This window comes from Macrobrachium nipponense, chromosome 39, assembly GCF_015104395.2.
Source record: "Macrobrachium nipponense isolate FS-2020 chromosome 39, ASM1510439v2, whole genome shotgun sequence".
NCBI classification, from domain to species: Eukaryota; Metazoa; Arthropoda; class Malacostraca; order Decapoda; family Palaemonidae; genus Macrobrachium; species Macrobrachium nipponense.
This window is the reverse complement of record NC_061099.1, coordinates 12,841,343-12,868,489: the sequence shown is the minus strand read 5'-3', so window position 1 is coordinate 12,868,489 and position 27,147 is coordinate 12,841,343. Positions and strand designations below refer to the sequence as shown.

Genomic DNA, 27,147 nt, shown 5'->3' with positions numbered 1-27,147 from the left:
ATGCTTACGAAATTGTAAAGTAGTATACTACAGGAAAATCAACAGCCGTAGATATATACAATATATAAAAGCACAAATGACAGTTTAGTAAAAGGTTCAGAAAAAAGTTGGAGCTACTGTGCGTGGTCCCTTAAAGTTGCCTGACACGTGGTTGCAAGTGCCCTGCCAGTTGAAGAAGAGAACATTCCCATTAACATCGACCAAGAAATCGATTCTTGTGTTCTCGTGTCTGTGTCAGCGGCTGGGGAAGGAAGGCACTCGCTCGAAATTAAACTTTGAGTGAACCGTTGGATGCCTAACTCCCGTTAAATTTTCATAATTTCAATAAAACTGCATTTAATGATATGAAACACGCTTTAATCAAGCTGATAATTTAACTTACTAATTGTATCCCTGTGAACATTTTTTGTAGTGTTCGAACAATATAGTAGAAGAAACAGTATGATATGACCTTTGGCGCAACTACCTTTTTTATGGTAACAATATTGAACTATTGGCAGTGGGATTATACACAGAGACTTTCAGCCAGAAGGTCTATATGTCATTAGGAGCACTTCTTAGAAGAAATTTTATTACTTGAACGTGTAATTCTGTATTCAAATAGACGAACATTAACCTTTCGAGAGCGAAAGTATACCAAGAGATGTCAAGAACAGTGACACTTCATTCATTTTTTGAATAAACTGTAAGACAAAGAATGTCATTATCTTGTAGGACGTAATACCTTCTTTGAGAGATTCAGCATGTCCTTTCATGCCATTCATAAGAGGTTAAGAATTGAAAGTCATTGAGTATTGTTGGAGTGCAAATGTACGCAGGAATTGCTGAGAAGAATCTCAAAGAGAAAATAATTAATTCAAGTGAAAAAATGACATATTCTTTGCGGAGTACAAGAAAATATTTTCTTTTTTTCATGATTTTTTTGACAACCTGCATCTGACTGATGTTCTTTTCAGTGCTTTTACTCTCAGAATAATTCTACGCCTATCAATAGGTTTCTTCAATAATATATACATATAGTATATATATATATATATATATATATATATATATATATATATATATATATATATATATATATATAGTATATATTGGAGGAACTTGTTGATAAACGTAGTATTATTATAAGAATAAATGTACTGAAAAGAACATTAGTCAGATGCAGGTTGTCAAAAGATTTATTAAACGAAAATATCTTCTTGTACTCTGCAAAGAATATGTCATTTTTTCACTGAATTAATGAATGGATCATGAAATTTTGGCTACATAGACAAACACTGGGGCCCTTTCAGCCACACACACACACACACACACACACACACACACACACACACACACACACACACACATATATATATATATATATATATATATATATATATATTATATATATGTGTGTGTTGTGTGTGTGTGTTGTGTGTGATATATGTATGATATATATATATATATATATATATATATATATATATATATATATGTGTGTGTGTGTGTGTGTGTGTGTGTGTGTCTGTGTGTGTGTGTGTGTGGTGGCTGAAAGGGCCCCAGTGTTTGTCTATGTAGCCAAAATTTCATGATCCATTCATTAATTCAGTGAAAAAATAACACATTCTTTGCCTAGTACAAGAAGATATTTTCGTTTTTTAATTAATCTTTTGACAACCTGCATCTGACTAATGTTCTTTTCTCTTTGAGATTCTTCTCAGCAATTCCTGCGTACATTTGCACTCCAACAATACTCAATGACTTTCAATTTTTAACCTCTTATGAATGGCATGAAAGGACATGCTGAATCACTCAAAGAAGGTATTACGTCCTACAAGATAATGACATTCTTTGTCTTACAGTTTATTCAACAAATGAATGAAGTGTCATTGTTCTTGACATCTCTTGGTATACTTTCGCTCTCGAAAGGTAGCCAAAATTTCATTATCCATTCATTAATTCAGTGAAAAAATGACATATTCTTTGCGGAGTACAAGAAAATATTTTCGTTTTTTAATTAATCTTTTGACAACCTGTATCTGACTAATGCTCTTTTCAGTACATTTATCCTTATAATAATTCTACGTTTATCAATGAGTTCCTCCAATATATACTATATATATATATATATATATATATATATATATATATATATATATATATATATATATATATATATATGATTGAAAGAAACCTATTGATAGACGTAGAATTATTCTGAGAGTAAAAGCACTGAAAAGAACATCAGTCAGGTGCAGCTTGTCAAAAAATCATTAAAAAAAACGAAAATATTTTCTTGTACTCCGCTAAGAATATGTCATTTTTTTCACTGAATTAATGAATGGATCTTGAAATTTTGGCTCCAGAGATGAGCACTTGGACCCTTTCAGGCATTCAGCGCTGAAGACAATGCAAAGGAGGGAGTTGCAGATATTGCAGAGATATTGCAGATATTCCAGGAAAAAGACGAAGCATAGGATCTAACATTGAAACTGGGAGATTTCTATATTTGGACTAAGAAATAATAGTTTGAGAGATTGGGCAGCAAGACATAGGCGTAACTAGGAGTCTATTAATGGGGGAGCCCCTGGGTGGGGTACAGCTGAATAAGGGGGGCCACTGGGCATGCACAAATTATAATACTCATTCTTTTTTTAAGTCATATGGAAAGATATTAAGGTTGTTTTAAAATATTTAAGTTCGTCAATTTGTGAATCACGTTTTTATATAAAAGAAAGAAAATTTATTTATTTCTTACAGTCAATATAATAAAACTTGACTTATCTTCGTATGAAAAAAAAAACTGCCAAACTGACTTGATGCATAAAACTTTAACATTAATCATAATAATAAAAATATGAAAATTTAAGCCTAGGCTTTTACTACAAGCTTCATGAACTAAAAATGGGGGGCGGGGCACCTGGGGTGGCACGTGTCCCCCATACCCCGCCCTCCCTCGCAGTTACGCCTATGCAGCAAGATGAAGGAGGAAGTGGGAGGTACGGTAAAAGGCTGAAAAGAAAGTAGGGAGAGTTAGGGGCCGAAGGGACTGTGCAAACCCTCTTTAGTTAAAGTTAAGTTAAGTATATCTTAGTTTTACCAGACCACTGAGCTGATTAACAGGTCTCCTAGGGCTGGCCCGAAGGATTAGACATTTTTACGTAACTAGGAACCAATTGGTCACTTAGCAACGGGACCTACAGCTTATTGTGGGATCCGAACCACATTATATCGAGAAATGAATTTCTATCACCAGAAATACATTCCTCTGATTCCACGTTGGCCGCGCCGAGAATCGAACTTCGGACCACCGGATTGGTAGCCGAGCGCGAAAACCGCCGTCCAACGAGGAACATAAAACCTCTTTAGTAATGCCTACAGTGCACCACATCAATTGGACTTGCGACAATAGCCCACTGCGGGGTTTCTTCATTGAGGAGAAGAGAGGTTAGCAAAATCTAGCAGCTGTGGGAAGCAGTCCCCATAGAAACGAGGCTCATTCGAATTTATTGTGGACCTTTAATCTTCTGTACCTCGTAGATGTTAGTGCCGTCAGTACACCTCATTCGGTGCAATGTAAGCATTACTTAAGGTTCTTTGCAGCGTCCCTTCGGCCCCTAACTGCAACCCCTTTCATTCCTTTTACTGTACCTCCTTTCAAATTCTCTTTCTTTCATCTTACTTTCCACCTTTCGGACCCTTTAGCTCTCCATAGATCCTCGTTGGACGAGTGGTTAGCGTGCTCGCCTACCGATTCGATAGTCGCGAGTTCGATTCCCCGCTTTGGCAACGTAAAGTCAGAGGAATGTGTTTCTGGTGATTAGAAATTCATTTCTCGATATAATGTGGTTCGAATCCCACAATAAACTGTGGGTCCCGTTGCTAGTTAACCAATTGGTTCCTAGCCACGTAAACGTATCTAATCCTTCGGCCAGCCCTAGGAGAGCTGTTAATTAGCTCAGCGGTCTGGTTAAACTAAGAAATACTTAACTTTTAACTGCCAATTTCTGTTTCAGCGCTGAATGACCTTTTAGGCCCCAGCGCTTGGCCCTCGGCCTAAATTATTCTGTTTTCTAAACTACCTGAATGATTGAAAAATAAAGAACTCATCGCCACCATGCGGTGTGTAGATAAAATGTTCTCGTCAGAGCGAAAGAGTTGTGGAAGCAAAACAGAACTTGATTAAATGTCAACAGCAATTTGCTGGAGTAGGGAAATTCCGTGTTCATGCTGGACTCTTTTTCCAACAACGAATTTGAGAGGCTCCTCAGTCAGTCAACATTTCAAGCGAGGAGTTTTCCAAATGTTTTATTCCTTCAGCGAAAGACCTTTTGTGTTCAAATAGAACCTAGAGAAAAGTTATATTGGGAGAAGTGGGCATCCCCTTCTGTAGACTTTATGCATGATTTGAAAACTTAAGAAGCCGAAGTTTCGTTTGGAATTTTAGTCGAAGTAACTTGAAGCTGTGATTTTTCTCTAAAGAAATTGGTTATCTTATATATTTAGTATTTACGCAGTAGAAATGAAGAACAGACCAAACAATTTATATAAGTATTTGTCTCCCAAAGCAAATGTTTATTGTTTTAGTACCAATCAACGATTCCTAAAATTAAATGTACTTTGAATAGCAATTCTCTGAGGATCAATTTAAATTTTGCTTCACGGAGCCAGTGGGCTCATAGGCCAGAAATGGACACGCGCAAGCAAAAAATCATTACCACGGCCTGGCTGTCTTGATGGCAAAATGTATGTAGTCTGCCGCAGACTTATAAAACTGAAGATCCCTTCGTCTGTCCTGGAACCTTATTTAGGGCACGACTTAAATTGACACATTTTAGTCGAGGTTTGAGTGAACGAAACAGGGAGCAAAATTCCAACTCTTTCCGTACGTGAGAGATGGATTTTTTCGAGACGTTTCGTTCGCTCAAGTCGCTGCCTCTTTCTTCAAGTTCTTTGGTGTTTGGTACGTGGGAAGTTTTCTTGTTTGGCTGCTCAGAGGCTGGGATGTCATTGTTGCCACTGCTGGATGTGATTGATTGTCGAGTGACAAGAATGGGGACGAAGAAGACAAATAAAGAATGAGGTAGGAGATATGGAGAGACATAATGCACTTTTTGCTTCACGGAAATTTTCTGTCTTATAAATACATACTCCAGTACGTGGAGAGAGATTAGAAACTTCACTACAATAAGTTTCAAATGAGAGAGAGAGAGAGAGAGAGAGAGAGAGAGAGAGAGAGAGAGAGAGAGAGAGAGAGAGATCCTTGTGGCAATAGAATGAAACAAAACTGAGTATGAATTGCTTTGCGACAGCACACGTGTTGAAGGAGGGAAAACAATAATGTATCCTGTTATGAAATACGAAAGCTGTACAGAATTTTCTGTCGCACGTTCTCTACTGAACTCTGTATTTACATGCTATTTAAAACAGCACTCTATTTGTGTGACTAACTCACTTACGACAGAATATGGTTCGTGGTCCTTTCGTAAGCCAGGTTATGTAAAATTATATAAACCGTAAGATTCTTAAAAGGATTATTTTAAACCCTTTTGTTTACTCGTCTCCCATACATGAATATGTCCATTGTTCCTTATTGACACCACTTAAAATGGATTTCAGGAAGTCTGAGTCATTGCTTTTTGTAAATATCTTTCAAACCAATAGATTGATTGGTATGGTACTTTGAAACAGTTTCTCACACCATCCCCTAATTTTTTATTAAAAAAAAAAAAAAAAAAAAGTCCGTGTCCAAACACAGATTAGATTTTAAAGGCATTTTACTCTTGAATATGAGGACTTGGTCGAACCCAAGGTATCTAGAGAAAGAGGTAGCGTCATCCCCATTGAATACTATGGTAAAACAAATCAAAATATGATTTTTACCAGTTTGTTTTTTAAGTTTGACTATAATGAAAATAGCTTCGCAAGCTTAAAGGAAAGTTTAGATTTTTTGTTATGTTCCTGATACTGATACCGATAATGATTAGAAAATAAAAAACAATAAAAACCAAGAGCTGCACTTGAAAACTACTTCTTTGTCCTGATTGGCTAGCTATCAGTGACGGCACTAAGCTCCTCCCCATTTATACCATGCTCGTCTTCTTTCAGTAGTAAAAGCAGGAAGCTAGTCTTTTTAAGTGTTGACCTTTTAACATAGATAAACTATGGTGTCTTGTGCCACATAAAAAAAAAACATTAGGAAATGTGCACATTTTCATTGCTTATCAAGAAATATTTCTGCAGGTGAAGTCATATCTGTAGTATGACGTCTTCATCCGTTTAGCAGACGAATTTCCGTCAGTCAGGCTTGGAGTAATTAAATTATGCTTTATGTCAATCGCAGTTACGAATATAATTACCCATCCTTTTATCAAATTACAATTGCAACTGAAATTAATATTAAATAGAAATAAAGAAGTATGATTACAATTACCTTAAAAATGTGTAAATAATTACAATTCAATTAAATTTCAATTACAACAAGCCTGGTCAATGCACAGCACTGGTGTAAAGGGGAAGTGGCCTAAGCAGGCAAGAGATGCCAACTTGTCAATTTACTTCGCACCAGATGTAACCACGTTACTTCTAACAAGGAATCCAGAGAAATAGGTAGTGTCATTCCATTAGAGCGCTGTGGTAACACAAATCAAAATATGATTTTTACCCGTTTGTTTTTTTTAAGCTTCGCTATAATGAAAATAGCTTTGTAAGCTTAAAGGAAAGTTTAGATTTTTTGTTGCACAACTGAGGCTGATACTGACAATGATTAAAGAATAAAAAAAAACAAGTCGTAATTGAAAACTTATTCTTTGCCCTGATTGGCTAGCTATGAGTGTCGTCACTAAGCTCCTCCATTTATACCATGCTCGTGGTCTTTCAGTAGTCAAAGCAGGAAGGTGGTCTTTTTAGCTATGTTGACATTTTAACACAGCTAAATTATGGTGTCTTGTGCCACATAAATCAGAAAAACAAGGAAATTTGTACTTTTTCATTGCTTTCCAAGAAATATTCATGCAGGAGACGTTATATCTGTAGTATGACGTCTTCATCCGTTTAAGCAGACGAATATCCGGTTGTTAGACTTTGAGTAATTAAATTATGCTTTTTGTCAATTAGTTACAATTATAACTACCAGTCGTATTATCAAATTTACAATCACAACTAAAATTAATATTAAATAGAAATAATTACAATTACCTTTAAAATGTGTAATTAATTACATTTCAACAAGCTTGTCATCAATGCACATCCCTTTTGTAAAGGAGGCGTGGCCTAGGCAGGCAAGAGATGCCGACTAGTCAATTTCCTTCGCTCCATATGCAACCTCCTTATGACCACCTTGGTCAAACCTAGGCAGTCAAGATTTACGAATTCATTCGGATAGGCACTTATCCCTCCTATCAGCCACCCTTGCTCCTCATTCTTTAAACCTCACTTCCCTATGTGTCTTTTCATTTATTCCCCCCACCTCTTTCTCTCGTTTTCAGGCATGTATTAGTATTGCAATTTTTCAACTGAGCAATGTAGGATGAAATGAGCTGTCGGAAATTTCCCCTCCGACTGGGATGATTCTGTCCCAGGACCCAAGATGGTGTAGGACTATGTTATAGCCAGGCCTTAAGGGTGAAATCAACAATCATCTAAGTGAAGGTCCAGGTTTAACAAATACATGAACTGAAAGGCGGACTCACGCCAACTGACAACTTACAAAGGAAATCAACTCTGAAACAATTGATCAATGCACACTAAGATAATGAAAAAAATCTCATAAAAAAACACCTGGAAAATCTGTCGACATCAGCCTCAGAAAGTTGCAATTTCACATGAATCTTACTTCTGAATCATCAGACTACATTTTGACTGAATATCAACTATGCCAAAGCTCGGATGGCAAAAATACGAAGGGATTAGAGGTAAACACTTAACGGATTCTATACAATAAAACCGACTCTTGGCTTAGAGACGCACTGATTACTACAACCCAACCTATGATGGTACCTACCCCCAAGTCTAAATATCTTGCCTACCCATGGGAGAAAGAGGCAGAGGAGTTTTTTTCGCGACATGAGCGAACGACCTACACGGTTATTATACACAATTGAGGGGTTTCCGAAATGATGTTTCGGATTAAACGACGTGTTTATCCACCGCCATTTTGAATTGTCAATTCATGGCGGTGGTTTATCACTCCAAGGCCAGTAACTGCAGAGAAGGTTGTCTTATCGCTGTGATTTTTATCCCATTATTTTTTATTAATATGTAGAACAATGAAATTAGAATATACATGAAATAATATACATTACAAACAAACAAAAATTAAAAATCACATTCATGAAGAAAGTAACACGAAAAAGGGGAATTTGGAAATGGAATTATTACAAAAAATTAAGGGAGGGTGTGAGACACACTGTTTCTAAGTTGCCCACCGATCTATCCATTAATTTTAAAGATAATTTCAAAAAAGATGCCCCTGAAGTGCTTGGTAGTACTTTAGAATGCATAAAATTTCTTTTGAAGTATTTAAATTGAGTATATGTACGTTACATGACTTTAGCGTTCATCTTAACCCAACTTTGTTCAAATGTTCACCTCAGAAACTGCGGAGGCAGTTCAGACTAATATTCAGGTCATACAACTAGCAAAGTTTTCTTATGAGGCGAGACTTGAGTCATCGAAATCGGCGTTGGTGGATTTTTCCTCCTTTATTAAGAGCCACTTGGCTTTGCCATCTCGGCATTTGTTTTGTATGTTTGCCTTTCCTGGTTTCTCAGGGTTTGATCATAATGTTATGAAAAAGATCAGATCATAGTAAACTATGAAAATTCACATCAGAAATGACGTGATGTATGTACTTTTTTTTTAACCTTAATTTATATAATTAAGAAAAAGCCAATATACTTCTTTCTTTTTCAGAGTACAGTATACTTACTCAACTAACGTCTGAAATATTTATGTTAAGAATGAATGTTAAAATTCTTGGCCAAAAAAGTTACATTCATCGATATAGTTTTTGTAAAATGGTAAATCGAAATAATAACTCCGCGTCGGGTATTTCCTTGGAAATTACAGTTTCCCATAGTATTCGGGTTGCTTATTAAGAATTTGCCGTTATTTTTGAGCGGTCGACTGTAATTAACCCCCAGGGGCCGATACTAAACGGCGAAATATACACAAGTGGAGGGTCGCATTCGTGGTTACGTTCCTTGCAGTCCGTGCGGAGTTATTCTTTAGAATTACCTGTAAAAGCAATATTTCTCTCTTCGTTAATTCGTTAAATCTGACCAGAAACGCCGATTCATTTTTCTTTCAGATATGAGTCAGCCGATAGAGGAGAGCTGCAAAGACAGCTTGACAGTGTTTGAAGGAAGCAAACAGCTGTTGAACCGCTGCGGAGAAATCAACCAGCCCCTGATCATTACATCGGAGGGATCTTCACTAAACATTACACTAAATGCCAGTACGAAACTCTTTCCCAAGCGGGGCTATTTGGCACATTTCCAAGGTAAGAGAGAATTTATATATATATATATATATATATATATATATATATATATATATATATATATATATATATGAAATTGTAATAGCCACAATGCCATCTTAACTTCTCCAGAAGGTGACCTCGTCGTGATTATGGTGTCGCGGGTTCGTTTCCCGCTACCAGACATCATGATTTCTTCAAATTTCTTTGAAGTTGGAGCTCAAGGTTTTGTAGTGACAAGTGTATCCTAAAAGAAAATCAAAGCATTTGAGAGGTTAAGAGGGCATTGTGGCTATTACAGTTTTATGTAGATGCACGTGACTTCATTATTAAGCGAATACCACAGGAAAATGATAGTCAGAAATCCAAGCGCTTTCGTCCTTGACAATGTCTTAGTAAGACGAAAGCGCTTGGATTTCTGACTGTCATTTTCCTGTGGTATTCGTATATATATATATATATATATATATATATATATATATATATATATATAATATATACATATATATATATATATATATATATATATATAATATATATATATTATGAGATGAAGGAGCAGGGAATGGATATTGTTTGTTGTGTCAGGAAAACTGAGGATAGTGGAGGAGCAAAGAATTGTTAGTTTGAGAATCTTAAGGGTAAAATGAAGTGTGGACGAAGTGAGGGACATACCGTCAAATTTTGCCCCTGGTTATAATCTGTGTTTTAAATGCAGAGAAAATTATGGGGTTGTTGGCAGGTATGGAGTTTGTAGAGTGATTGAGAATGGCTAGTGTCATGTGCGAATGTGTTCGGTTTCAAAAGAAACTCCAGTGTTGGAAATGAATGCCATATGAAAAAGAAAATTTGTCAGTTTTCTTGGGAAAGAGGAAATAATGAGGGTAATGAGAAGCTTCTATAGAGTTTGTTTTTAATGGAAGTCGTCTAGCTACATCGTGTCAGCCCCAGCGTCAATCACTGGAGTGGCGATCTCGCTGCCGAGCGTGTGACCTCGGGCGGCCATATTGAAAGGTCTCTGTCCAGCTCATAGTACTATACTTTATTGCTGTCATTATTATTATTATTATTATTATTATTATTATTATTATTATTATTATTATTATTATTATTATTATATTACTGGACCCAATTTCACAGAGAAAAATGAACTTACAATAACATATTGGCCTAAGTACTCCAACCATTGTGGTCAAGGCCTAAGCATCTGCCATTGGATTTAAACAATGTTTAGCGTAAATGTTTCCTGTAAATTACTGGACTTTATTTGCATACAGTCACTAATGACTGACTAAACATTAATGTACAATCACTAAACAATAACATTCACAATACGCTTACACTCACTAAACACGTACTCTTACTATACACTCACTAAACACACAATATACATTCACACTCACTAAACATTCATACTTACCATACACTCACACTCAATAACACTAACCATGCACTGAATATTTTCAGTATTCAGTGAATGTTTAATGAGTGTTTAGGGCTAAGTGAATGTTTAGTGTTTTAGTGAATGTTTTGTGAATGTTGAGTGTGTAAATAATCGGTGAATGATAAGTGAGTGTTTAGGGTTTAGTGAATGTTTAGAGTGTGTTTAGGGATTAATGAAGGTTTGGTGCATGTCAGTTAAGTTAAGTATATCTTAGTTTTACCAGACCACTGAGCTGATTAACAGCTCTCCTAGGGCTGACCCGAAGGATTAGATATTTTTACGCGGCTAGAAACCAATTGGTCACCTAGCAACGGGACCTACAGCTTATTGTGGGATCCGAACCACACTATATGGAGAAATGAATTTCTATCACCAGACATAAATTCCTCTGATTCTGCGTTGGCCGAGCTGGGATTCGAACTGGTGCATGTCAGTATTCAGTGAATGTTTAGTGAGCGTTTAGGGTTTAGTGACTGTTAGTGTTTAGCAAATGTTTAGTGTGTAAGTATTCAGTGAATGTTTAGTGATTGTTTAGGGTTTAGTGAATGTTTAGTGTGTGTTTAGTGAGTGTGAATGTTTTTTTAATGTTTGTGTTAGTGAATGATTATTATTATTCAGTGAATTTTTAGTGAGGGTTTAGTGTGTAAGTGTTTAGTGAGTGTTCAATGAGCGATGAGTGGATTATTGATTTACTGTTAGTGTTTAGAGTGTTTAGGGGTTTAATGAGCATTTAGGGTTTAGCGAGTATTTTGTGTTTAATGAGTGTTTAGGGTTCAGTGAGTGTTTAGTGTATTGTGAGTGCTTGGTGAATATTTAGTGATTGTTTAGTGTTTAATGAATATTTAGGATTAAGTGAGTTTTAGTGAATGTTTACTGAGTGTTTAGGGTACAGTGAGTGTTTTGTGTTTTATGAGTGTTTAGTGAACATTTAGTGTATAGTGAGTGTTGGGTATTCAATTAGTGTTTAGTGATATTGAGTGTGAGTGTTTAGTGAGTGTCATTGTATAGTAAGTATGTGTTTAGTGAGTGTTCAGTGAGTGTACCTAAGTGTATTGTGAATGTTAATGTATAGTGATAGTGCATTACTGTTTAGTTAGTGTTTAGTGACTGTATACAAAGAAAGTCTTGTAATTTATATGAACTATTTATGCTAGACACTGCTTAGATCCAAGAGCAGATGCTTAGTAGACCTTGAATACAATGGTTGGAGTTCTTAGGCCAACATGTATTTGTAAGGTAATTTTTCTTTGTGAAATTCGGTCCAGTAGTAATAATAATAATAATAGTAATACCAACACTAATAATAATAGTAGTAATGATAATAAAATGATAATAATAATAGTAAAAAAGATAAAAAATGATAATAGTAAAAATATTAATAGAAATAAAATATAGTACTATGGGCCGGACAGAGACCTTTCAATATGGCTGCCCGAGGTTACACGGCCACTCCAGTGATCGACGCTATGTGGTATATACCTTGGACCTATAAATGTTTATAGTTCCATGGTAGTGTCTCAGTGGTGTGGTCTGTATGGTGTTGGGCGCGAGTTTGATTCCCGGGCATTCCATTGAGGTGTGAGAGATGTGTGCTTCTGGTGATAATTCACTCTCGACATGGTTCGGAATTCACGTAAAGCCATTGCCCCCGTTGCTGAATAACCACTAGTTCCATGCAACGTAAAAACACCATACAAACAAACAAACAATAGTTTCATGGTATATACCTCCTATGGTCCTACCGTATCCATTGCAACCCACAATGCATCAGTGTAACAGCAGAGCCTTGCCATGCGCTCATCAATTCATAATATGTTAATACAGACTGAATGCAAGAGCAGACAGACAGATATTATGTAACGGTGAGAAGAGACGTGATTTATCACGTCCTTGTGTGATTGAATCGAAAAGTTAGAATAGATAAAGGGTAAGATGGCTGGAAAAGGATAAAGAATTTGTTGTAAATGTAATTAAGACGAGAAGTTTGATAAGAAATTGTAAAAGAGAAATAGTTAAAAATGGGCTAGCTTTAAGACGTGGAAGTAACAGGATAGGAATTTGTGATGGGTATGGAAAACCAGGATGGAGTCACAAATCAGCAACAGCTGCTTGTGGCTATCGTAGGATAGCATGATGAGATAAAGGCAGTAAATGGTGGGATAGAAAAGGATATATTTAGTGAAGCGAAAGAAATAAGAGATTATTTGATGTGTTGCTTCATGACAAAAGAGAAGATCTTATGTTGTTATTAAAAAAAAAAAAAGTGGAGAGGAAGAGAAAAAAAAATCTGGATCGATCTAGGAAGAACTGTGCTTGTAGACAAGAGGGTGCATGTATGAAGTATGTTATGAAGCATTTACGTTAAAAAAAAATTGAGAGAAAAGGGGAAAAGGTACTTCATGCCATACAAGGACCTAGAAAAAGTTGATGGTAGAACTGATAGAGATGTGAAGCCAAGTCTTACTTTTGGGGAAAGATGTTGGGGAGCTGTTTATGTAGGTTGCTTAATTTTTACTTCATCCTCATCCTTTCAATCATGCCATCCAGATGTGGTCTTCGAGGCTCACTAACAAGTATGTTTCACATGAATGATCAGTTCATGTCTACTCTATAATGGAAAACTACCATTTCAAAGCCCTTCCGAGTATCCCTTGAACATACATTTCTCTAGAAGCAACCTAGACTGCAGCTCAGGCTAATTATGACTGACGAGATTTTATAATAATTAACTAGATTTTTCATAGAAATATGTAAACCAATGGGATTTCCCTCTCCTTGTCATAACTGCTTTAGTCATACGAACTATGAAAAGAGTGGTTGATTTATACCTGAGGTTTCAGGTGGTGTTCGAACTTTACTTTTGTTTTCAGCTCTTGGATGTGAATCTCCAGAAATGCCACAAGATGGATACCGAGCATTTAGAAATTCCACATATGCTGAATACTGGTGCTGCATTCATCATGTGTTTCCTGACACCCTGTCACGACGACGAGTTTTAAAATGTAATCGAGCACATTCGTGGAACGACACCCTTCCTGACTGTGTTGGTATGTTTCTATTCTCCATGAGTGCCATCAGTTTCGTTTCTGCATTGACTCAAGTTCTGCCATTATGTCAGATTGCTGATTTCGTTCCTTTAGCAGTGAAAAACTAAACAGTAGTAATTTGTTCAGATGTGTCGAGTCTGTTATTTAGTGGATCATAATGCTTGTATTTTATTTGGAATTTTTGTAACTGACGTAAAAAATATTTTACTCCTCATTTTGTAGATCTTGAAGAGTTGCTCAACACTGGGAACATAACAGAGACTCAGTATCTCAGTCTCTCAAATGGAACTACTAGCACAGCTCATGCGGAGATGTTTCAGCAAGCCCACTTTGTCTATGGTTTGTAATCTGTAAAGAGTACAGTATATATTCAGTACAGGCAGTCCACGGGTTACGACGGGTTCGGCTTATGACGTTCTGAGGTTACGATGCTTTTCAATTATATTCATCAGAAATTATTTCCAGGGTTACCACATGTTCCAGGGTTGATGCTTACAACGCTCATCTGGCAGAAGAAGTATGACACCAAAAATACAAAATAATCAATATTTGAAGGTTTTTTCATGCAAAATGCAATAAGAATGCAGTTTACATAGTTTTGAGTGCACCCAAAGCATTAAAAGTAAGGTTTTCTTAGGATTTTTGGTGATGTTCCGACTTACGACGATTTTCGGGTTACAACGCGTCTCAAGAACGGAACCCCCGTTTTAACTTGGGGACTGCCTGTATATATATGTATGTGGAGACCTTACAGTGTTCGTTTGTTGGTGCCTATATTTCACCTAAATCTCAACAAACATGCTCTATCCATTTTGATTTTAATAGTTGCAAAGTAGGCATCAGTAGGAGGTTTTGAAAAACATCACAAGCTTTTTACATTATTAATATAATAATATATCTGAAATATAATCTGATAATGATAATAGTTACGACAGTGTGGTAAGTTATGTACAGTGCCATATCTATTGTTGTGACTACATTAGTGTAAAATATACTTAGTATTATATAAAAATTATTATAGCAGTCAGTATATGCTGCACAACTACTATAAGGAATGATTTATGGTTACAGATAAGCAAGTTCTCACATTGTCCGATGAAGATGTATAATAATCATACCCTGTAAAGAAAACTTATTTGTTTTTAGCCATGTTCCTAGTGGTTAAACTAACAGCTATGTAGGCTTACCATGTCTCAATGTTCTTAAATTATGAGAAACTTTGTATAGAGGCAAGTTTGCTGAAATGAAGACTTTATTGCCTCTACAGATCTGATCGTGCCAACCGTAATTATGACTGTGCTTGTTCTTGGTAACGTGGCCATTGTAATTCTGATTATCTACTGCCGCAGGTAAATTTATACTTTTTATGTTTTTAGTAAAATATACTATATAAAGAAATATCTCCCCCAAATTTGGGAAGAAAAACATTTTACATATCACTGGCGTACAAAAATGCATTAGAGATGAGATGAGCTTTTAATACTAATTCAAAATGATATATACGTACTATATTAATATATGTTTATTATTTTTTTTTTTTGTTTCAGAGGAATCATCGAAGATAATGCCCACAGCGAAGAACTTGAATCTATCAAAGCCAATCCTGAACCAACTGATGTCTTGGATACTGCTCCTTGCAGTGTATAAAGATTATTCATAAAATAGGCTAGAGCAGCTTTTATAAATTTGTGGCCTTGTACCAAGGCTCATCAAGAGAAGAATGACTCATAAGGCATTCAACTGGAAGGAAAGGAAAAGAAGGCATTGAAAATTTCTTATACAAGTCAGATGGAAATTGTGCTTTTATGTGGAAATGTCTTGCTTCAAGTTGCTTTAGTTCTTGATGTTATAAAAGTTATTTCTTCTTTGCTGTGAAAACTGCCAGTGCTTGTCAAATGATTATGAGTTTACATAAAAAAAAAGATGTACATGATAGCCTTTGTTGCATTAAGAAGCACTGAAATATTCTTCAAAAGGCTAAAACATTTGTACATTTGCCAACTGGAAATCTATCCTGAATGCAGTAAATACAATAGATATTGTTTTTTAATCAGTAAAACAGTGAATTTTTCAAATACTCAGGCTACCATCTCACCAAAAACTGGAATGTAATCAGTATTTACATATCAGGAATTTCATGCAACACTTAAAATATTTCTTAGAGAAAACTTGAAACAGCTGACCTCACCTCACTCTCAACCCAACTCTTGTGCTAGTAAAATTTTAACCAGCGATCATAGTAGGAGATTCATGGACAATGACACCATGTGGTACTAAAAATCTGAATTACCAGATGTGTGCTAGGGTCAGAATTACCTTTCATAGAATTTTTAGTTTACAATCAGTAAATTCTTCCAGAATAGACTATGCAAAACATAAAATGTAATCAGACCACCAGTATATTTCCAATTTCTCGTGTCCTTGGTCCTTAATGAAGCAAACCTCATTCTCTTTGGTTCTAGAGTGGATTACGTTGTTCCCTACCTACTATGAATACATCAGACTGGATAAACCTCACCCCACAACCACCACTCTGTTCTGTTTGTATTCTGTGAATGCAGTTCGGAAGCTTTTAACGAAGGAGTTGTATGTCTCGAAGTCTTTCTGAGTGGGACGTCACGTGAATATGAAAACTCCAAAACGACAACAACAGTTTTAGTACATCTCTTTGTTGTCTAGCTGAGAAAAAACGTCAACACTAAAATATTACTACAAATATTTGCATTTGTAAGAAAATGACAATAGTATCAGTTTTCCAAAGTTTCATTGGGTACCTAATATGAATTCTTCCTATTGGCACTCGCCTGCATTAATAGAAATATTTATGGAAAAAACAAATGCCTCATTATACATTATATACAACATTCAATTCAACACTACCCCTGAAGTCTAGCCTTATGATAAAGTGATATGTACGCTGAAAACTCAATTTCATAAGTCTAACACAACAAAACTTCTTTGCAGTCACACTGTCATTCTCACTTTCTTTTAAATTAGACTTGACAAATGTGTAACCAATACTTACAGGATCGCACTTCTGACACCCAGGACCTGACCTACCTATGTTAAAGCATTTAGGAATTAAAAAAACTGTTGACTTGCCCAAATCCCTTCAAATATACCAATATGATAAAATCTCAGTAGTACTATGGTCCCCTTGAACATCATACTTTACAAAAACCCTGAGTCCTCTTCCTTGATACTCAGCGAGCATGAGTGTTCTCTTGTTGTTATTGGGCATAGAAAATACTACATAAAGTTAGACCATATTTCCAAAATTGTAGATAAGGTCCTTTTCTGTTTGCTGTAGGTGTAATTTCAGAGCAGAAATCATTGAATACTTAATGGAAAGTTATCCAGGATTTTACAAAGCAAGAACACATCAGCTGCAGTACTTAGGCACATCAAACCACAACCTAAATGGAGCTTTTCCTCTAAAATATGCTTAGTTATTGTAAAAACATATGGTTTTTGTGTTCCTGATTAAGAGGATAGCGGGTAACCTTCATATACTGCTGTATTCGTGACAGAGATACAGGGAGGATTGTGTGTGGGTAAATTATGTCATTTGTGACAAAAGAATATATGTATTAGTAAAATACGGGCTTTGCGTTTCCTACCCAGTATTAGGTAGCTAATTTAAGTGTTAGACATTGAGGAAAAAAGCGATTTTTTCCTTGATTTATTTTACTTTAATTGGAAAATTGGTGCATTCCCAGCAAGACTTACAGTTTTTGGAATGAATGGAGTCTCTTGTTCAGTCTTTTATATTTGACCTAGTCACTTGAGCCTTTCAAGAATATCTTATCAGAGACTTCAGTGTAAAATATTGTATAGTATCTCTATTTAAATGATATGTGCTGTGTCAAGTTTTGAAGATGAATAGTGCCTACTACCTGTATATTGTACAACACAATTTCTCAAAGTTTTATTTTATGATATGTACAGTGCATTCATTAAAAGCATCTTCTGTAACTGTAGATCTACAGTTTGAGAGACTTAGACATTTTATACTTGATATACTTTCATGTCATTTTGGTATGAAATGGTTCTGTGCTTCTGTGTAAAATATGTCTTTTTAAGTTTCTGGTAGGCAGTAAAATACATACCAGTAATTTTATTTATAGCAATACTATATTCTCCTGTCTATTCAAATCGCGTGTAAGAGGTGTACATAGAAATGAAAGGTATGTTCATAAAAACAAATCTCTTGTTTTAAATGTTTATCTGGTACTAATTAAGAATGAGGCTGGCAGTGAAGGAATGTCATTCAAAGAAGAGTGCAGTAGCTATGGCAGATTCACATCAACCGTGCAATTGATGTCTAGGCCAGTCCCTTACGACGCTCCTGATTGGCTTTGATAAGCCCTTCACAGGGCTGGAAACTCTCAGTCTCTCGAGAGAGTTCACATAGGCAGGATGTATGTCCCACCTCTCCTGAAAGACGTATCCCTAGGGAGGGGTGGAGCATAGATCTTACCCATGTGAACTCTCGAGAGAGACTGAGAGTTTCCAGCCCTGATTGGCTTATCAACAGCCAATCAAGAGCGTCGTAAGGGACTGGCCTAGACATCAAATGCACGGTTGATGTGATTCTACTATATATAGCTGGTTTATCTTCATCACCAGTATTTTACAATTTTGGTGAAAAGAGGCCGAATATAATTGGCTTGCTTTACATCATCATTTTCCCTATTTCCCTGTTTTCAATTGTATAACTATGCATATTTAAAACCACTGCATATTATACTCTTTTACATGTCAAATAATATAAAGTGTTCAAGTTAAAAAAAAAACTAATTTCACAGCAGATTAGTGACTAGCCATAGTTTCAGCTAAGCAATGGCAAATATTACTTAGTAAGATTACTCTTCCTTATATTTGCACATATATCCATGTAATTTCACATTAATCTCATTACTTAATTACCTCTGGAACAGATTTTCACAATGCTAGCCTCATTATCTTTTAGTATCAGCAATAGGCATGAAGTACAGTATAACTGTGGTTTACATATACTTTATTGTATTGTTTTAAAAAGTTATATTTTCTTTTATGTTTAGATAAAATTAAGTCATATGATAAGTTTATAAGTTTGTAAATTGTATTTATTTAATTTTAATATCTTTTAAATGATCTCAAATAAAATGTAAATGCTAGATATCCCTTAGATATCCCTATAATCAGGTTTTGATAATTGTTGTATTGTACTGTGCAAGGTTTTTGTGCATAGTTCATCATTGTGGAGGAAGTTTCTCAATCATTTGTTAAAAAGCACCTCACGCTTGATCTTCATTTAACAAGAGCAAACAATCTTTTATTCATAAATGCTTTTTCAGCAGTGAAACCATTGAAATTTTATATTATATTTTAGGGTCCTAATTTGTATTACTTTGTAATGATAAGGAAGTACTGTAGTTTAAAATTTTCTTTACAATACTTGGCTTAATCTTTTGCCTAAAAACTTTAGTAATACAATGGTAAAATTCAAGACAAAATACACAAGGAGTGCACCAGTGGCATGGTCAGTATGGTGTTGGCGTGCCACCTCGGTGGCCGCAGCTTGGTTGGTATGGTATTAGCATCCCACCTCGGTGGTCGTGGGTTCGATTCTCGGCCATTCCATTGAGGAGTGAGAGATGTGTGTTTCTGGGGATAGAAGCTCGCTCTCGACGTGGTTCAGAAGTCACGTAAAGCCGTTGGTCCCGTTGCTGAATAACCACTGGTTCCATGCAATGTAAAAACACCATACAAACAAACAAAAACACACAAGGAGAAAGTATGTCCACAATACATGAAATATGTATCCTAGTTATGATTTGAGCAGTACTGTATTGGTTCAGAAGTCATCAATTACAGGGTATTTGACAAACAGGACTATTGCATCAACACATTAGGAAGATTAATAACCTTAGCCTTTAGCAAAAATTACAGTTCAATTGTTTAGGTGCATCATATTTAGGTTTTAGAAAATCGAACAGTATATGTAATGCCAATCAAAGGTCAAATCAGGTATTTTCTAATGCACGTATATTAGTTACAGACAAGGAGGAGGTATTTGCACATGAAAAAGATCCAAATTGCTCTACTTATAATATCTGTATTATTTATAATTAATTTTGAATACTTGACTTCTTTAGCAAGTTACTTTATTCATGCAATACTCCTTTGGAAGTCTTGATTTTACTGGCAAGTTGCATGTCTTGTGATAAATGGGGTTAGGAATTAAACTTCATGCTGTGTATTTATCTTGTAAATCTAACTCTCATTTTCCCCTCCTTAATTTGTTTAAGTCCAGGGTGAAGTCATTTTGGTACAATCACCCTGTTATTGTAAATAAATTTTGATAAAGGTTAACATCTCATGTCCATGTTATCTCAGTCCCTTTTATCTCTCATAATTCTTAATAATAAAGTACCGTTTGAAGTCGTAAAATGGTTTGTTGAAGAAATTTTACGTGTAATTTTTAAATGAGCACAGTAGTACTAACGATAGGGGCCAGACTTCAGTGAAATCATTGTAGTGGCTTTGCATCATATTCAAGTAAAATTAGAAGTTAACGCTTACTGTTTTTTAGAAATTTATTTATCTATCTATTTTTTTTTTACATATTCACAGGACTTTAGAATAAAGCGGGAACTTCTTGGCTGTAAGAAAGTTTCAGGTGTTGAACGAACCAGATGTATAAAAGCAAATACTTTATAATATAAGAACGTACAGTTTCATAAATTTAATGGTATCAACTTCCAGGTAAGAGGAATTAGTTAGCGTTGCCATTCAATTATGAGGATGATGACACCGACACTGCCAAGTCAACATGCTCCTGGGTACATCATGAAGGTCCGTTGATCGTTAATGTGAAGCTAATATGTTGGAGTTGTATGCCCATGAACTTACAGTGAAAGACTAATATATAACTCGCCATTGGTAGAATTATATATTATCAGAAATACAGTGATAATAAACCCTAAGTTTGATTACAGGGTACCTTGATCAGAGGTAAGTTGTCCCTTAATTAGGACCATAAGATGGAGGTGATGAAGAGAAACATTCAAAATCAGTTTCCATAAACACGTGTGATTCATTTTGGGTAGTAAGGGAGCAAATAAAAGTTGACTGAAAAAGATTAAATAACAAGAAATTGATTGACAAAGGGAGGCTGGTTAGATTAAATGCTAGAGCTTCATGACACAAGATGATAGCGGGAACACACTAAACGATTACATTGTGAAGTAATTTCTTATCTATTACCCAGCTTACAACAATATTAGGAACAGATTTAGATTCATGCAGCAGTCATATCAGAAGATAGAGAGGAACTGAGAGCTAACAAATAATACGTATTTACAACTAAAGGCGAAAATAGAGTTGGGGAGCTGTTGCAAAGGTACATTTCTACTATTACTAGTACTACTAAATCTACCTGTTCTTTGCATGGTCAAGCGCCCAGCCTGGCCATAGTTATTCATTAAACTATTGGTATTCTTTCAAATCGAGGATTACTATACCCCCAGATATGTCCTGACAATGGAAATGCTTAGCCAGACTTTGTCATTCCAGGAGAGAGAGGCTAAGGTAGGCTAAAGTTTCAGAAACACAAAAATTTCAGTAGTAGATTCACTTCACTGTGCGTCTCAAGCCCAGCACCTTCCTTACCACGCTCCTAATTAGCTGTTGATAAGCCAATCACAGGGCTGGAAACTCAGTCTCTCTCAAGAGTGCACGTAGGCAAAAGCTAGTATGTTCCAACATCTTTCAAACACCTTAGTTTTACCAGCAGAAAATGAGATTTTCCCAATTTCATCACTAAACATCATCAAGCCATTGCAAAATCACAATTTTTGAAAGTAAATTCTATTTTTCCTCACTATACAAGCCTGAGGTCCTTTATATAAGGAATTGTAACACTACTTTGCCTTACGGCCCAGGTTCAGATTGAGGGGTGGCATGAGTTGGGCATCAATGTAGAGGACCTCAGGTTTCTATAGTTAGTGAAAAATACAATTTACTTTCAAAAATTGGGATTTGTTCCTACACGATATACAAACCCTCGGTCCTTTACATAAAGAAGACTTCCTGATTGGTGGGAGGAATGTGAGTGAGCCTCTAGAACTGACTGGAGTTCTGCACACCAGGGCTATTCCTCCTGGTTGTAAGAGCGAAGAGGAGTGCCCTGCCTCTGACAACTTGATTGAAGTATAGGAGCTGCATAATCAAGAGTCACACTTCTGGGCCTTTCTGAAATGACAGGAATCACATAACTCATCCAAAAAGGGGCTGGGAAGAACATTTAGAGTTGGGGGCATTAATGCTAATTTCTGTGGAGAGTGCATTATTGCCAGTCTCCTTCCTCTCCTTGCTAGAGTAAGGTGTGGGATTGCTTCTATGATTCTGATAAGAAAAATAGAAAGGAAGCTCAGTGTGCAAGCTTACTGCATCAATTGCCCAACCAGCCAGTGTAAGTTCGAGTCCAATCCTCAACCTGGAGGAGAAGTAGAAGGACAAAGAGGGGAAAGTGGAGAGGCCAGTCACTCTCGGATCCTTCTTACCTCTAGAACCGCACGCCATAGGCAAGATGCAACTTGTCCTCTTGAAGGAGCCAGGTAAGCAAACACAACCTGCAAGCATCCACTACCGGTCCAAGGAAGAGGTTCCAAAGACCTGTGGGCAGACCCAAAGAAAGAAAGATATAAATATGGTCGCAATGAGACCTCATCTATCTTCCGGTCTGACATATTCTTTGGATTGATGAAACGTACCCATCCACTGGACTATCTAACTACAGAGAAGTCTCTCACGATCTCGTAAGACTGAGAAAGACGTGTCATTGGACACTTCTGCATTGGCAGTCTGCAGTGGATAAAGCCATCAACACTCAATGAGGGGTGTCAGTCCTTCATGGGTACAGCAACACACAAATAGGACAAAGTAATGAATGATCTGGATCAAACAATAAAAAGTACATAGCACAGATCATGAAGGACTTGGACTTGTCAACAGATGCTGGCTGATTGCGCTGTCGCGCATCTGAGACGGTCACAACATGACACCCGCCTTTTGAAGGGTTATGCTGAGAACAACCATACAAATTGTCTATCTTTCGCCAACAATGTTGAGAGACAAGATGATGATTCTCGTGAGGCTGTGCACATTAGACGATAGTCAATTGCCTTCTAGAGACAGAGGTCCCTGTGATGGCAAGACAGAAGTTTCTCATCAGTAGTTGAATCTCAACCATGAAGAAACAATATACTATATTACTAGAGAATGACCTATGTCTTCACACTTTAACCCTCTTACGCCGAAGCGGTAAAAAAAAAATTGTCTCCCGTGTGCCGGAGGGGTTTCAGAGTGAGCGCGGAAGCGGAAAAAATATTTTTTTCAAAAAATCACAGCGCGCTTAGTTTTCAAGATTAAGAGTTCATTTTTGGCTCCTTTTTTTGTCATTGGCTGAAGTTTAGTATGCAACCATCAGAAAGGAAAAAAATTATCATTATCATATATAAATAATGCGATATATGATAGCACAAAAACGAAATTTCATAAATAATTGTATTCAAATCGCGCTGTGCGCAAAACGGTTAAAGGTAACAAGTTACTTTTTTTTCGTTGTAATGTACACTAAATTGCGATCATTTTGGTATATAACAAATTGTAAAACGATAAAAGCAACACAGAGAAAATATTATCACAAAATAATGCATGAATTCGTAAAGCGCAGACGTAAACAAATATTTTTTTTCAAAAATTCACCATAAATCTAAATATTGTCCTAGAGACTTCCAATTTCTTTCAAAATGAAGACAAATGATTGAATATTACTATACTGTAAGAGTATTAGCTTACAATTGCAGTTTTCAACCATATCTGACGAGTTAAATTTGACCGAATGTCGAATTTTTTTATATATATATTTTTTATATGCAATTATTTCGGAAATAAGATAAGCTACAACCTTCAAATATTTTTAGTTTTATTCTATATGAAATTGCGCACATTTTCATATATAAAACTCTATGAAATGTCTAATATGAAATGGAGCAAATATTCCGAGAATGGGACGTACGCATTTCGGAGATTTGTGGCGGAGAATTTGCGCGCGGAGGGAAGGAAAGATTTTTTTTTAAATTCACCATAAATCTAAATATTTTGCTAGAGACTTCGAATTTGTTTCAAGATGAAGATAAATGACTGAATATTACTAGACTGTAAGAGTTTTAGCTTACAATTGCGTTTTTCGACCATTTCGGTAGAGTCAAAGTTGACCGAACGTGGTTTTTTTTCTATTTATCGTGATTTATATGCAAATATTTCAAAAATGAGAAAAGCTACAACCTTCAATTATTTTTTGTTGTATTCTACATGAAATTTCGCACATTTTCATAGATAAAACTTTATGTAACGGGTAATTTAAAATGGTGCAAACATTACCACAATCGCACGTATGATTTTTTCGGAAGAGTTACCGCGCGGACGTAAAGAAAATGTTATTTTTTTCATAAATTCACCATAAATCGAAATATTGTGCTAGAGACTTCCAATTTGTTGCAAAATGAAGGTAAATGCTTGAATATTACTAGAATATAAGCGTTTTAGCTTACAATTGCGTTTTTCGACCATTTCGGTAGAGTCAAAGTTGACCGAAGGTTGAAATTTTGGCAATTATCGTTATTTATATGAAAATATCTCAAAACTGATAAAAGCTACAACCATGGGTTGTTTTTAGTTGTATTGTGCATGAAATTGCACACATTTACATATATAAAACTTTATATTACGGCTAATTTTAAAATGGTGCAAACATTACCACAATCGCAAGTATGATTTTTTTCGGAAGAGTTACCGCGCGGACGTAAGGAAAGTTTTTTCCTAAATTCACCATAAATCGAAATATTGTGCTAGAGACTTCCAATTAGTTGCAAAATTAAGGTAAATGATTGAATATTACTAAAATATAAGAATTTTAGCTTACAATTGCGTTTTTCTACCATTTCGGTAGAGTCAAAGTTGACCGAAGGTTGAAATTTTGGCAATTATCGTTATTTATATAAAATATCTCAAAACTGATAAAAGCTACAATCATGAGTATTTTATTATTGTATTTTACATAAAAATGCGCACATTTTCATATATAATACTTCATGTAACAGCTAATTTAAAATGGTACAAAAATTATGTCAAAGTGACAAAATAATTTCCGAGATGTGTCACAGATACTTTTTAGTGCGGCAAGAAAGAAATTCGCGCTTGCGCGCCTGCGTAACGATTGTAAACAAAACAACACCTTGATCCATGAACTCCCAGCATCCCCCAAGGCGCGTGATTCAAAAGTTTTAGGCTGGTAGGCCTATAAGTATTTTTCCGCGAATTTAAAAAAAAACTTTTGTAAGTCGACGTAAAATACGTCCAGTCGGCGTAAGAGGGTTAATTGAGAGAAGTAAACTCTCAAATTCTGATCATAGAAAAAGTCCCATCGATGACACCAACCAGTGAAGACGGCTTTAATCCCTGAAAAAGTTAATCTGCTATTTCATTGCTGCTCAGTGAAAAAGTCGGAGTTTGCAATGACAGTGGAGAGTTTCAGTAATGAAAACACAGGGATTGTACTGCCTGAAGAACCGCTTCTTGTGGAGGAAGTTTCTATTTACTTTGGAAGCAGAGCTAGTCGGGCAAGGAACAGGCGAAGTCTTCCATTATTCATTTACAATTTGGGGTGAACAGAGAAGAATTGAACAAATTACGAATTAGGAAATGTATATCAAAGACAAAACTCAAATTTTTCAAAAAATCATTCTGCATCATTGCAGCGGCCAATGGGCAGGTGCGATGGAACAGAAGACTAAGCTACAGACTTCTGTTATACTGTGGGGTAAACTGAAAGATGATAATGGGTCTAATGAGATGTATCTCTGTCTCAAAATTCTTGCAACGGTAAACGTGGTGCAACATGGGAAGGGAGGGTGCTATGTCATGGCAAGGAACTGCACTGATCAAGAGCAAAGAGTTCATTCTTTAGAGCCGAGCACTCGGATCGGCAGAGATGTCTGGTCGAACTAAGCCGAGTGAGCTGAGCAGATCACCACTGCATACATAATTATGAGTGGTAATCGTCAACGAAGAACTATCACTTCTTCCCAATTAACTGTTCTCCTTCGAGGCCGAAGCTCCGAAAAGAATATGAGGGATTCTGTCTGCTGTCCTACGTGTTCGGATCCTAAGGTCCAATACACAAGGACGGTACTTGACCATTCACCTAGGTGTTGCATGCAGTTCCAAGCTCTACATAACTCCAAACCAGACTGAGGAGCGGACTCATCTGTACTGGTAAAGCCTCGTCTTGCCATCCAAGCACTTGTAATAGTAAGAGCTCGGCAAGCATTAGAATGCGTAAAAATTCCCAAGCTCGGCAAGAAAAACTGACTCTTGTAAGACAATAATCGGGCGAGCCTTGTCTTGCCAGGCTCGCCCTGGTATGCGGTAATACAGTGGATCCCTGTATTCGCGGATTTCTCTCAGGAACATTTCCTCTCATTACTGCTGTAATCAACTATCACCACTGTTAGCCTGTAAAAGAAAATGAATTAAAGTAATAAGATTACTCGTCTTGCATCCAAGGGCACCGCCCTCTGAAATGAGAGATCCCTCAAACACCAACACCACATGCCCCCTCTTCTATCTTCATCTGATAGCTAGCAAAAGGACTAAGAGGAATTACCAGAAGAAACAAAGGACAAACCTCCAAAGTTCCTCTCGGTTATTTCCAAAGCGTAAGAGTAAATTTCGGATGAATACATGCCTCATCCTAACATTAAAAGGCGAAAATATGTACGTATTAATAGAGATGTTGGCACACCCTTGCTGCTGACCCTTAACACACAGTAGAAAGGTGGCTATCAAGGCTATCACAAAAAGTGGGTTCGCTTATAAATTATCATCAAACTACGTATATACATATTCGAGAAAAAAAAAAAATCCCACCGGGAAAACTGTAATTAACGGCTAGTCAGCAAGAGCTCAAAAACATACGTCTTCATCGGAAGACAGCCAAAAGCAAAGTGGAGTTTTTAAATCTGAGCAGGTGGGCCTACCTGCCTACCAGACGGTACTGCCTAACCACCTTGTTCAAGAATTTAATGGCCGTAATTCCAGCCTACGCTGAAAGAAATTAATTGTGTAAAGGACTGAGGGTTTAT

General features: G+C 36.3%; 2 protein-coding genes across 2 annotated transcripts in view; one reads left to right on the top strand and one right to left on the bottom strand.

Annotated features, from left to right (window-relative positions):
- Positions 1 to 19,113, top strand: part of LOC135210137 (uncharacterized) — a 41,943-nt gene extending 22,830 nt beyond the window's left edge. The window contains exons 5-9 of the mRNA XM_064242957.1: positions 9,293 to 9,484; positions 13,778 to 13,954; positions 14,177 to 14,293; positions 15,222 to 15,303; positions 15,502 to 19,113. Coding sequence (XP_064099027.1) covers positions 9,293 to 9,484; positions 13,778 to 13,954; positions 14,177 to 14,293; positions 15,222 to 15,303; positions 15,502 to 15,601 — 668 coding nt within the window. The 3' untranslated portion in view covers positions 15,602 to 19,113. The remainder of the gene's footprint in view (positions 1 to 9,292; positions 9,485 to 13,777; positions 13,955 to 14,176; positions 14,294 to 15,221; positions 15,304 to 15,501) is intronic.
- Positions 1 to 27,147, bottom strand: part of LOC135210138 (dynein intermediate chain 3, ciliary-like) — a 131,695-nt gene that overhangs the window by 27,158 nt on the left and 77,390 nt on the right. The window lies entirely within an intron of this gene.